This window comes from Danio rerio, chromosome 6, assembly GCF_049306965.1.
Source record: "Danio rerio strain Tuebingen ecotype United States chromosome 6, GRCz12tu, whole genome shotgun sequence".
Lineage (NCBI taxonomy): Eukaryota > Metazoa > Chordata > Actinopteri > Cypriniformes > Danionidae > Danio > Danio rerio.
Genome location: NC_133181.1, coordinates 44,854,130 through 44,867,646, shown reverse-complemented (window position 1 = coordinate 44,867,646; position 13,517 = coordinate 44,854,130). Strand labels below are relative to the sequence as shown.

The 13,517-nt window shown below is 40.9% G+C and overlaps 1 protein-coding gene across 7 annotated transcripts in view; it reads left to right on the top strand.

Annotated features, from left to right (window-relative positions):
- fancd2 (FA complementation group D2) overlaps positions 1–13,517 on the top strand; it is a 45,686-nt gene that overhangs the window by 19,081 nt on the left and 13,088 nt on the right. For all 7 annotated transcript variants that reach the window (NM_201341.1, XM_073952759.1, XM_005166027.6 and 4 more), the window contains 7 exon segments: positions 662–763; positions 1,298–1,395; positions 2,267–2,434; positions 2,512–2,628; positions 3,469–3,597; positions 11,590–11,708; positions 11,803–11,913. In NM_201341.1, coding sequence (NP_958498.1) covers positions 662–763; positions 1,298–1,395; positions 2,267–2,434; positions 2,512–2,628; positions 3,469–3,597; positions 11,590–11,708; positions 11,803–11,913 — 844 coding nt within the window.

The window sequence follows — 13,517 nt, the reverse complement described above, 5'->3', positions numbered from 1 at the left end:
GGTGTAATGGAGTGGAGGATATTTTCTTGGTACACTTTGGGCCCATTAGATCATGTCCATCCCTTTATGACCACAGTGTACCCATCTTCTGATGGCTACTTCCAGCAGGATAACACACCATATCATAAAGCGTGAATAATCTCAGTCTGGTTTATTGAACATGACATGAGTTCACTGTACTCAAATGGCCTCCACAGTCACCAGAGCTCAATAGAACACCTTTGGGATGTGGTGGAATGGGAGATTCCCATCATGGATGTGCAGCCGACAAATCTGCAGCAACTGTGTGTTGCTATCCTGTCAATTTGGACTGAAATCTCTGAGGAATATTTGCAGTACCTTGTTGAATCTATGACATGAAGGATAGAGGCAGTTCTGAAGGCAAAAGGGGGTCCAACCCTGTACTATAAGGTGTACCTAATAAAGTGGCCGGTGAGAGTATATTCATGTTTGAATTTAGCTTTTGCTTTTTGAGCATGTGTGTTCTTTATTGTAAATGTATTCACTTATATTTATTTATGTATATATAATTATCTATTTATTTCATGTAAAATATTATCTATCTTCGGCGACCCCGGATTAATAAAGGGATTTTAGCTGAAAATGGATGAATGAATTATCTATCTTCCATGTTAACATTCTTTTTTGTATATTGTTTTAGCTACACCAGGCTACATTCCTCCTCAGGCTAACTTTGATGGAGAGAGTGCTGATGTGATGATACCATCTTCTTCAGTCGTTCAACAAAAGAAAGGAAAGAAAGGTAAGGTTGCTGGGGAAATGACCAAACTTGAATTCTGTTGGTGTTTAGGACATGGGTAATGATGATGATATGAGCAAAAATGATATCTCAGTATTATTTTGGCTGAATTATGACAAAATATTTATATGTGTTTTACTCAACAAATGTTATTAAAGTTTATGATGTTTACTGGAAATTCACAGCTCATGCACCTCCGAAAGCAAAAAGATTTTGTTGACAGAGTTTTTAAAGATGGAGAAAATACCTGTGAAATGAAAACGGCACTTCTCAAACAGCACAAGTAGCCAATCTGTCAGCAGCACATTAAACTATCAGAGCATGAACTAAAGTGTATGGGTTATTTTAAAGTTTGTAATATAAAGCATGACTTCAGGACAAAGTGGACTCTGTTTGTCACTATTATTCCGATGCGCTCATATTAAACTGTTGCATTTAAATATAAGTCGCATTGCTAACCATGTTGTTAAATATATCACTATGTTGCACAAACTCGTCATACCGCCCAGCCCTATTGTATAGTATTTTGTTGCTTAGAGTCATCTGGAAGGAAGAGGAAGGCCTCAGCGAGTAAAAACTCCTCTGGTGACAAGTCACAGCTAGAGGGAGCAGCAGATGCAGAAGAGTCCCAACCGGTAAAAACCCCATATATTGTCTCTACTTTTATTTACACTCACTGAAACAAACATCTGGTAGACTGACTGTGAAACTGGGCTGTTTCAAATGGAAATTGAAAACATATTTCTTCTGAGTTATTTGGGGCATTGTGTCACCTGGCAAGACACTGCAGAAAAGTAGCAGAAAAATACTGTAAAAATGAATTGAAGTTATCACCATACTTAATTAAGAAATGCAAAAATAATTGTCATAAATGAGCAAACAAGACATTATGTCATTACATATGAACAAACTTGCACACATTGTTAACAATCATCTGAACATAGGATGAATTCTGGTTTACTTGTTTTCTTAGTTGACATATTAAAGCCTAAAATATTGCGAACAGACAGGGGCTTTGCGATTTGTGAGATTTTTATTTATTATTTTTTATTTTTTCTATAATTTTTACAACTTAATGAATAATAATAAACACATGTGACGTCTATGTATTTCTACCATGCAGGTATTATTTAGACAACTTATGGGCAAAGACAAACCCACCTAGGCCCCACATGGGCCATCCCACCTAGGCCCCACATGTTTTTTTTAGAATAAAATGCTGTTTATGATCAGAAAAATTACAGATGAAAGTTACCTGAGTAAAAAAAACTCGATTAGTAATCTGTGCAGGATAATTTTTTACATTTATTTTGATTTGACATTTACTGACACAAATTGATAAGTGTGATTTTAAAGTGTGTTTTGGACATTTTCTTTAAATCAGACTAAAACAAAAACACTTTATGAAAAGCCAAGAAGCCCCAAATCAGAAAATGAACAGATGCATGAAAAATCAGCATGTCTTGGTTTAAATCCCAGCTATTGTTTTTTTTTTTTTTTGGTCAGGATCCTCCAGAGAAAGAGAGTGAGAAGGAGAAGGAAAAGGATGGTAAATCAGGGGTCAGTCTGTCTTCCTACTGGCCGTTCTTCAGAGAATTGGATGTTGAAGCTCTGAGTGTGCTGCAGTGTGGCCTTCTGTCTCGGACACTACTGGACACTGAGCTGCACAGTAAGGTAAAAGATGTCTATTTGCTGACAAATTCTCTGTAACTATAAACAAGAGTTACTAAAAAATTCTGTTTTATGTCTAGTTGAGGGAGGAAGTGCAGTTGGGCCCTGCTGAGTTGCTTTTCTTGCTGGAGGACATGTGGCGTAAACTGGACTTCAGTTTAACTTCCGCTCCAGCCAAAAAGGCTCCATTTCTCAAAGTATGAACACAAACACTGCGTAAATAATTGGCCTACTGTAAATGAATTCTTAAGTATCTTTGACACAATTTTCTATTTAAGCCATGTAGATTTTATTTTGTGAAGGCAATTAAAACTAACAATATAAAGTAGAAGCTATAATTTTTAATAACTCCATCAGTAGTACTCTTTAGCATATCTTAAAATATTGATAATTTAGTTGAATAAATTAATAACTGAACATAAACATCAAATGTTTAGCAAATCACAAAAGAATTTAAAAAAATTACATTACAATGATGCCACAGTTGCCTTCATTCTGGCATCATGAAAATGAAACGATTCAATGATGAAATGATTAATGACGGTGTTACATGTAATATTTCTAATAAGCAAAATATTAATTATATACTGTACATTATAATGATGACAAACATCTCTTAATTTTGCCATGATAATAACTCACTCACTCAGCTTTGGCTTATTACCTGCTTTTATCAGAGATCACCACAATGAAATGAACCACAAGGCATAATAATCATGCTTAAAAAATAATAAGTGATTTTTTAAGTGAAGTTTTAAACCTTAAGTTTAAGTTTTAAGTCGGTTATGATATTTTTTTTCATTCTGTACACTGATGTGATGCCATTGTTTAGCAGATTTGTCTTTATTACAATGAACAATATCAAAAATATGGATTTTTTAGAATTGAAAAAGATCTTATTATCAGTTGCATTAGATAAAAATATTTAAAATAATTACATGAAAGATAATTTGATAACTTTACTAAACTAAATGATCAACTAAATATATTCAATAATATTGGTCAATAACTGATATGCCACTGTGGGCTCTCTCTAGGGTAAAATGGACAAAGCGGTGGGCTTTGCACATTTGCAACAGAAGAATGCCAAAGAAATCGCCACCTGCTGCAGTGATCTGCTGCCCACACTCTGCACACACCTGGAGAACTGCCACAATCATTTCCAGGTACACACATGTTCCATTCACAGCCTTGTAAATATGTTCATTACGTCTGCATTAGTGCTGACAGTGTGACATCTATAATTGTTAGATGTATGTGCGTGTGTACACTGGGTGGTCAACATCCATTCCTTAAACCCGGTCAGAGGTGAACAGGCAACATTGACGACAGTATGGTCTGCACATTGATTTATTCAATCCCATCTTCAAACAGTTTACACATTTAGGAGTGCATTTAGATTTGCGTATTTGGGTGCAATTTTGTGTCTGTGTGTGTGGTTTATTCTCATGAACGCACACACATCAACAAACTACCGTCTGTCTCATTGCAGCACTGGAATATTCTGAGAACCGAACATGTCTGGGCACGTCCGTAACTCCACCCACCTGTGACGTCACACAGTTATCAAAATAAGAGTTCAACAGGGATTTTATACAGCCGCCCCCTAATCTACATAGGAGATTAGAAATTAAATAAACATCACTGTTCTCTCACTTTACTCGTCACTGGTATCAGTAGGCATCTCTGGTAGGACTATCAGTTTAGAAACAGGGCGACGGTAGACTCGGCTATCAATAGTTACGTCTACAACTCGAACAGTTCCATCACTGCTGGGTACAACTTGTTTTATTCTGCCTATTGGCCAGAATGCTCGTGGCAATTGGGGGTCCATGACCATAACTACTTGTCCTACCGATGGATCTGGTGTAGAATGATGCCATTTGGTACGTGGCTGTAAGTTCGGCAAGTAATTACGAATGAATTGTTTCCAGAACTGGTCAGCTATAATTTGGCTATGTCTCCATTTTCTCTTTGCCAGCAATTCTCCTTTGCCATAAACCACTTGAGGAAGGGAGGCGTCCCGCCGCCCCATCAGCAGAAGGTTTGGAGTAACTGGGTCTGGGTCAGATATTTCTGATGATACATAGCCGAGTGGTTTCGAATTCAGTATTCCCTCCACCTCTATGAGAACAGTGGTTAGTACTTCCTCAGTCACAATCTGATCTTTCAGTACCACTCGAAGACAAGATTTAATAGAGCGAATTTCACGCTCCCAGGCTCCTCCGAAATGAGGGGCATGTGGAGGGTTGAACTGGAAGGAAATGCTCTGTTCACTCAGTTTTTCTTTGATATCTGGCTCAAGTGCAGAGAATGCTTCTTGGAGTTCTCGGCTTCCACCTCTAAAATTTGTACCCTGATCAGATATTATTTCAAAGGGTTTTCCACGTCGTGCAATAAAACGACGTAAAGCCATAAGAAAGGAGTCAGAGTCCATACTATGCAAAAGGTCTAGGTGGATACACCTGGTGGTGAGACATTTGAAAATGATCCCCCATCGTTTCTCATGTCTTCTGCCTATCTTTATTGTAAATGGTCCGAAGCAATCAACTCCAGTTGACCAGAAAGGAGGCTGATGCAGGCGAAGACGAGCAGCAGGAAGATCAGCCATTTTTGGGTTGACTGGCTTACTCCGCCAGGTCCTGCATTCTCTACACTGGTGTTGATATTTCTTTATGGCTTGTCTGCCTCTGATAATCCAGTAACTTCTCCTCAATTCTGCAAAGACACGTTCAGGACCGGGATGAAGCAGCCGGTTGTCGTAGTCTTGTATGATGAGTTTAGTGATTGGATGATCAGGTGCCAAGACGATAGGATGTAGGGTATCACCATCGAGTTCCTTAGCCTTACGAAGGCGACCTCCAACCCTAATCATTCCCAGGGTTTGATCATATTCCGGTGCCAGAGAACTTAATCGACTGCTAGTGTTTATTACCTTGCCATTCTGAAGTGCATGGATTTCAACAGGAAAGCTGTCCTGCTGGGCTTGTCTTAGCAGTATCAGTTCAGTATCAATACGTTGTGCAGCTGACATCGGGGGGGGTTCTGTTCCATGCACAGACTGGTAGGTTGCTTGGACTAACTCTGCCCATGTTGAGTGTTGCTCAGGATTTGGTAAAGAAGACTGAGGTACAGTTACATGAGCACAAAAGAATGACTTTCTTAATTCATTCTCTTCAACTGTCTGTGAGGTGGGTTGTATTGGCCAGTGTTCTGGTGACTGCTGAAGGAAATTAGGGCCTTGATTCCATTGACATGCTTGTGAGAGCTCATAGAGGGATTTGCCTCTTGTAATGTCATCAGCAGGATTTAGTTCAGAGTCCACATATCTCCAGTTATTGGGACTGGTTAACTCCTGTATTTCTGTTATCCGCGTGCCAACGAACACCTTGTAATGACAGGATTCCGATTTGATCCATGAAAGCACAGTGGTGGAATCTGTCCAAAGAATAGTGTTGTTGATAGGTAGAGTAAGTTCAGTGATTAGGAGTTTAGCTAGTTGGGCTCCTGTAAGGGCGCCACACAGTTCCAGTCGGGGCATTGATATTTGCTTTTTGGGTGCAACACGGGATCTGGCCATCACAAATGAGGTATAGATTCTACCGTCTTCACCTTCAAGACGCAAATATGCCACTGAACCATAAGCTCGCTCCGAGGCATCACAGAATATGTGTAACTCCAGTTTGGGTTTGTTTGGTTCTGGACAGATGGGAAAATAGCATCTTGGAATGGTTATCCTAGAGAGGTACTGCAGTTCATTGGTCCACTGCTCCCATTTGTCCTGCATATCTCCTCCAATGCACTCATCCCAGCCACATTTGTTTATCCACAAAGCTTGGACAAGGATTTTTGCTCTAGTGGTGTAGGGCAGAATATAACCAAGAGGATCATACTGAGAGGCTAGCACTCTATAAATGTTGCGCATGGTGGGCTCCTCCTTGCCTATCGTGCGATTTCGAAAGCTAAGCTTGTCAGAGATGCAGTGCCAAGAGAGCCCAAGTGTAGACTCTTGCATGTCTGTTTTGTTCGCAGTCAACCATAGATCACAGCTCTCTGATCGTGCCTCAGTTGGTAAATGAGAAATCACTTCTGCGTAGTTACTGGCCCATTGTCTTATTTCGAACCCTCCAGCTGCTAGTAATGCCCTCATTTTGTCTATGACCTGTTTGGCCTCATTTGTAGAGAGGAAGGATTGCAGACAGTTATCCACATAAAATGAGTTTAACACAGACTCTACAACCTCTTCATTTCCTTCACGATGGTCTGTGACATGACGCTGAAGGGCGTAGATGGCACAGCACGGGCTGCATGTGGTGCCAAATGGAAGAACACGCCACTCATAAATGTCGGGACTCCTTTCCTTTTCCATATTTCTCCATAAGAAACGCAGTAACTGATGATCTTCTGGAAGGAGGCGTACCTGGTGAAACATTGACCGAATGTCCCCACTGATAGCTACAGGATACTGACGGAATCTGAGGAGAACTCCGAGCAATGATGGGCTCAGCATAGGTCCTGGGAGTAACTGGTCATTCAGAGAATCTTGATGGAACTGATAAGAGCAGTTGAATACAACACGGGCTTTACTGTTGTGGTGTACAAGGTGGTGGGGAATATACCATGATTCCTCTGTAACTTTGGCCTCTTCTGGAGTGAGTTTTACTGCATAACCTGCTTGTTCAAGTTTGTGGATTTCTTTGTTGTACACTTCGGCTAGCTCTGGGTTTTGGTTCAAACGGCGCTCAGTGGCTCTTAGAAGAGCCATGACTGATTCTGGACCTACTTGCAAGACCTTTGCATTTCTTTTGCGCAGGAGAGGGGTTGCATAGCGAGAAACTCCATCTATTTCCACTCTTTTGGTTTTGGTTTCCAGCATTGTTATAGCATCTCTATCCTGCTTGGATCGTGTCATGTCTTTCATAGGCTGAAAGGGAAGTATGTCTACTTGCCATAACCTTTCGACATGCTGAGATAGGTCTTTCGGTGGAGGATGAAACATTGAGATGTTCAGACATGTAGTCTCCAATGGTTGGTCTAGAAATGTTGTAGGACCCTGTATGGCCCAGCCCAAACTTGTACTAACTGCAATGGGACCACCTAAAGGACCCATGAGCACTGGAGCTATCGGTGCTATAAGGTGTGGGTAATCAGAGCCAATAAGCAGCATTGGCTGTACCTCTTTGAAAGGTATAATTGGAATGTCTCTCAAGTGGGCAAACTTGTGCTTCAGAGCATCCACAGGGCATGACTGCTTGGCAATGTTCAGATCTTGTGCTGTAAAGGCAGAGTGTATCTTGTAGCGGATACTTGGTTTTGCAGAAGTAGACACTTCAAAGGAGACTGATGCCCCCTGGATTTCGACAACTTCTTGTCTGATTGTTCTAAGGGCAAGTGATTCATCTGTCTCTTCCAGATTGAGGTAATGTACTGCTGTGGGCAAAATGATGGTCCTTTCTGACCCGTCGTCCAGAATAGCATATGTGTCCAGAACTCTCCCTTTGTTATGTAATCTGACCTGAACCACTTTCAACATGACTCTGCCAGAGTGAGTAATCTGATCGAGGTAGACTGTGCGGGGTACTGTATTGACGGTAAGAACACTCTTGTTGATGCTGGATGCAGTATCGTGTAGAATTGGTAAGTGCTGCTCACCACAACTGGAACAGGGTTTTTTCAGAGTACACTTTGCAGGCTCATGCCCTCTACCACACTTCCAACATCGGTCATTGTCCTTTATCCATGCAATTCTTTGGGCTACATTTAATTTGACAAATTCAGAACAGGAATTGAGGTAATGCTCCTGACATTTGCAGAAGGGGCAATATGGCTTAAAACTCTCACGTTTCTTAACCTTGGTCTGTTCTTTGTTTGGCTGGAGCGATGAGGTGGTGGAGGGACCTGCAGTAGCGTGATTTATGCCATAGTAGATTGTGGAATGCACCTTTGGTGGCTTTGTGGGTTTCAGCTCTCTGACATCAATATGGGGTTTATCTGTACTGTACAGTTCAGCTGTTCGCCTCGATATCTGCAGTGCTTGTGATTTGTTCTCCAGCCACTCTGCAAACTGAGGAAGAGTGTAAGTTCTGTCAGACCCATTTTGGAGAATGCCTCTGGACATACAGTACTCAACAAAGCTATCTCTATAAGAGGGTGGTAGCTTGGTGAGTAATCTATCAACGTGTGAGCCACACAGAAGCTCGACTCTGGATGACCCCTCCAATGTATTTAGGAGACCAACAAGAGTGCTAACAGATAAAGCAAAATCCTCAAAACCTTGAGCGTCACCTGGTCTCAGGGAAGGTGTACGGAGGATGCTACCAATTTCTCCCTGTACCAGTTGTCGGGGCTGACCATATCGCTGCTGTAATGCTTGCATAGCTCGACTGTAAGGCATTGGATCATACATATATCGTTTAGCTATTTGGAAGGCAGCTGGCAATTTAAGATGATCAAGTAGCACTTGAAATTTGTAGTCCTCGGTCAGATGAAGGTGGGGGCCAAGTACACTATTAAGTCCCTTTTTAAGCAGAGCAAAATCACTTTCCTTTCCAGTGGTGAAATTGATAAGCTTAGGTTTGGGTATTCCATATGAGGAAGCAATAGCCATTTCCATCATACTTGGAGCTTGAACTGCTGGCGGTACAGTAGAAGAAAATGGTGTTGCATATGACGGTTGCTGAGATATGGATTCTGGGGGTCTGTTAGGCAGATAGTTCCCAGTGTATTGATCTGAATAGTGTACAGATCGCAGTGGAGGTGGCTCTGAGAAATGAGGCATCACAGGCGGTGCTAGAGTCAATGACTGAGGTTCCACATAATTAGTATTAACAGCATGGCTTGGCACAGTAGTCATAGAAGGTACATGAACTGGTGGATAGCTAGGTGCAGCTCGGTACACAGTGGGTGTAGGTGGTGTCATCGAAGTTATGCTATGATGTACAATGGACTGCACTTGTGGCGGATATGCCTGATGAAAATCACTAGGCTGTTGATAAACATATGGAGGATGCATTACACCTGCTGGAGCAGATCCTGGTCGTGTCTCACGCTGCTGTACATGATGCTCAATAGGGAGAGAGGCTGTACGAGACAATGGCTGTAATGTCTGTGGTAGTAACCCTTGGGTCATCTGTACTGGAGGCAGACTATGTGGCTGAGGTACGTTTGTGGTGGGTAAGCGTGCTGGTATAACTGGAGAATAATACTTTGGTTTTTCAATGTTTCCTGAGCTCAGATGACCCGAACAGAGAAGAGGCAAACTGACACTACGTTGCTGGATGGACTGCTGCTGACTACTTGGATGAGGTACTGACCTGTGATGTCCAGCACCTGTGGCAGAAACATAGCTTAAGTCCTGATGCATACATGGTGAACCTTTGCTTTGCTGAATAGACATTTTCAACGTGCTTTGTAATTCTCTGAGTTGCTCTTGTACATTCCAAACACTCTCTTCCACTTTACGTAGCCTTGTAGTCTCAGTATCAGTTCTATAAGGGGTAGAAGTTCCATATTCCACATCTGGATCAGTGATAGTCTCACTAACATGCATATGCTGCAAATCCTCTTGCAAAGGGGGTGAAACTAAATGCTGTGGCTGGGAAGTCAGTACAAAGTCATCCAGATGTCCGGGAATTCTCCGAATCCTGCTAGGACGAAGACTCTGTTGATTTTCATTGAAATCCCTTGATGTTGCCATAAGGATAGATGTTGACTCCGGCTCGAAGGACCACTTTGTTAGATGTATGTGCGTGTGTACACTGGGTGGTCAACATCCATTCCTTAAACCCGGTCAGAGGTGAACAGGCAACATTGACGACAGTATGGTCTGCACATTGATTTATTCAATCCCATCTTCAAACAGTTTACACATTTAGGAGTGCATTTAGATTTGCGTATTTGGGTGCAATTTTGTGTCTGTGTGTGTGGTTTATTCTCATGAACGCACACACATCAACAAACTACCGTCTGTCTCATTGCAGCACTGGAATATTCTGAGAACCGAACATGTCTGGGCACGTCCGTAACTCCACCCACCTGTGACGTCACACAGTTATCAAAATAAGAGTTCAACAGGGATTTTATACAATAATAAACCAGCGTTTGTCAATCCTGGTGCGGTTTCTCTTTTTACATCTAGAAAATAGATACTGTTAAACATTAAATAGTGTAAATGGTTCAAAATAATCTTCATTGTTAAGTACTGAATTGAAAATGACGTTGTTTTAATATAGTCAGTCGTGAACTGAAGTGAGCCGGTCTAAGGCTTGAAACTCTAGGGCTGAAAAGGAGTCCCACTCCGGCCCTGGTTAAAGGTGCAGTAGGTGATTTGCCTAAATGCTAACCGGTGAGCATAGTATCTTTGAAAAACAATCCCTTCCCTGCCGTCCAAAGCCACGCCTCCTGAAATCACGAACACGCACCTTAAAGATGACAGTCGACAACCCACTTGATCATGTCATTCGCCAGTTAGAAAACTGAACAAAAAACTGCATTATATCTAGCACATTTTAGTTGTGTAGTTAGCAAGCAAAACTTGAAAACTTCATGCAAGGATCGCTGGTCTCGCTCTCTCATGTGCTTTGTCCTAAAGCAACAACTGTATAGTGGTTGGCTGGAGGCATGCAGGATTACCACTTATTACTAAGCCATACTTGCATGCTATTTTAGTTTGAATATTCAAAGTAGCCTGATAAACAATATAAGGAGCGCATCACAGGTTGTCATTTTCAAAAGTGAACCAATGTGAATATAAAAGCAACTTCACCACTTTAAAGCTGGCTAGGCGGATTAGCGCTATTTACTGATGTTTTGTTGTTAAACTGAAAAAGAATCTACATTATCGATGCTGTAAAAGGTCGCTTATGAAATTGAAAATAGTCACATCAATCTTTTACCAGAAGATTCTAGTGGCTAAACAAATCTTCTGTGGATATACAACAAAATCTACATCAGAAAAAAAACTTAACACTACCTGTCTAAAAGAAAAACTTCAGCCATGGTCTCATCCTTCCTCCAGCATGCAAATGTAACTCCAATATTAATTCAGGATTTTAAAAAGTTTTAATTGAGCATTTGTTTTTAGCGCTGTCACTTTCTTCTGTGCACATGAATGCGTGGCGGGCATGTGTAAATAGCGAATCTGCTTTGTCCACACACAGACTCTTCTGACTGAGAATCAGGGTGTTGTTGACGCTCCCAATGTGGATGTGAAGGAAAATCAACTCATGTGTTCAGCCTATCAGCTCCTCCTGCAAGTGCTTCACACCATGTTCAGCTGGTGAGCCCAGATTAGTTAGTAGTTGACTTGATTGGTTGTCCTGTTAACTAAACTACCTTCTGATCCTCTTCGATCTCATTGTGTTTATAATCAGGTCTGGTTTTTCCATTCCGGAGCATCGTGGTCTGCTGAAAAGCGCTCTGGGAATCCTGGCCGGACGGCTGAAGGAGGATCAGGCAGATCTGACCCTGGATCAGCTCAGCAGGTGAGAGCGACAGCACACATGTAACAGTGGTCTTCTTCACTAATATAGAGTGTTTGCACTTATGTCAAGATCTTGCTAGTTACCATATGCACCCCTGCTAAAAAAAAACAGCTTAAACCAGCCTAGGCTGGTTGGCTGGTTTTAGCTGGTTGACCAGCCTAGTTTTAGAGGGGTTTTGGCTATTTCCAGGCTGGATTCCAGCCATTTCCTGGTCTTAGCTAGTCAATCTGGAAAATGACCAGCTAAAATGAGCCTGTTTCAAGCTGGACATACTTGCTTAGGCTGGTCAAGCTGGTTTTAGCTGGTCATCTCCCAGTTAGTTATAACATTTGGCAGTCTTTAAATGTTTTTTTTTTTTCCATTAATCATATTTTTGACTGATTAGTAAATCCCAACACATAACAATAATTGATAGTCTTCAGTATGCACGTTTCATCCGTTTACGTGGTATTGTTTACGTTTTCTGCTATTAAAATGTCCGCTTGATGAGGCAGCATGAAAACACTGCCTTGCCAAATAGGCAAATATAATGAAGTAGACTGTAATAAAATTTCTTATTGATTAATGTTTTAAATTATACTGTATTGTTTATATTTTTTTGTTTTATTAATAACTTTGCTCTCATTGTTATATACATAACACTATAGAATACACAAGACATGTCACTCGGATACATTTGAATGGGGAAAAGTGTAACGGTCATTATGGGAATCGAAGCCCCGCCTTCCAGTACAGGAGCCAATCAGCGATCGCTGTATGGTGAATAAAGCCTGCCTTCTAGTACAGTAGCCAATCAGCGGTTGCTATAGAATAACAATTCTCCGGGGGAGGGGCTCGGACCAGACGTGAGTTTCTGCAGGTTTTGTGTGATCTGAACATTTAGAAACTAAACAAATTAGACAGTTGCTTAATTTTATTGGTTATTGCCAATATGTAATGTAATCATAAGCTTGGCAAATAGTTTTTTAGAATTTGATGTTTACCCATTCAAACAGAATGCCTGAGCATACTGCCCGAGAGGCATTTCAAAGATGGCCACTAAGTGAAATTACTTACCTTAAAGGGACTTGAGAATGAGCAACTGCGCACACAAAAAAAATCTTAAAAATATATCATAAAAATATATGTGTGCCACAATTATTTGCACCCCAGTGAATTCAGATTTATGTATATTCTCATTGGTATTTTACATTTTATAAACAAATGGGTGAAGAAAAAAAAAGCCATTTCCATCATCAGGCTAATGATAAAGAAGTTCCTGTCAACTGTGTTATATATCAGTCTGTTAGAGCAGTGATTCCCAACCTTTTTTTGCCTTATCCCTCTGGAAAATATTGAAAGGCCCCCCTCCACATTTAATGCTATTATTGCTCGTATAAGTTTGCCGTAAGAATGACAAAAAAAAATTGTTTTCAAACAAACGGTATGTTTACTACTATATCTAGATATGTTTTTGCACAAATAATAGCCTAATGTAAAATATAAAAGCAAAACATCAGCAGGCCATTTGTAACTGAAAAACGTAAGGCATTGCGCATTACGGTCAAAAACTGCTTTGGGTTTGTCGCAGTATTGGGGATGAGTCGTTTGCAAATGTCCTGTTA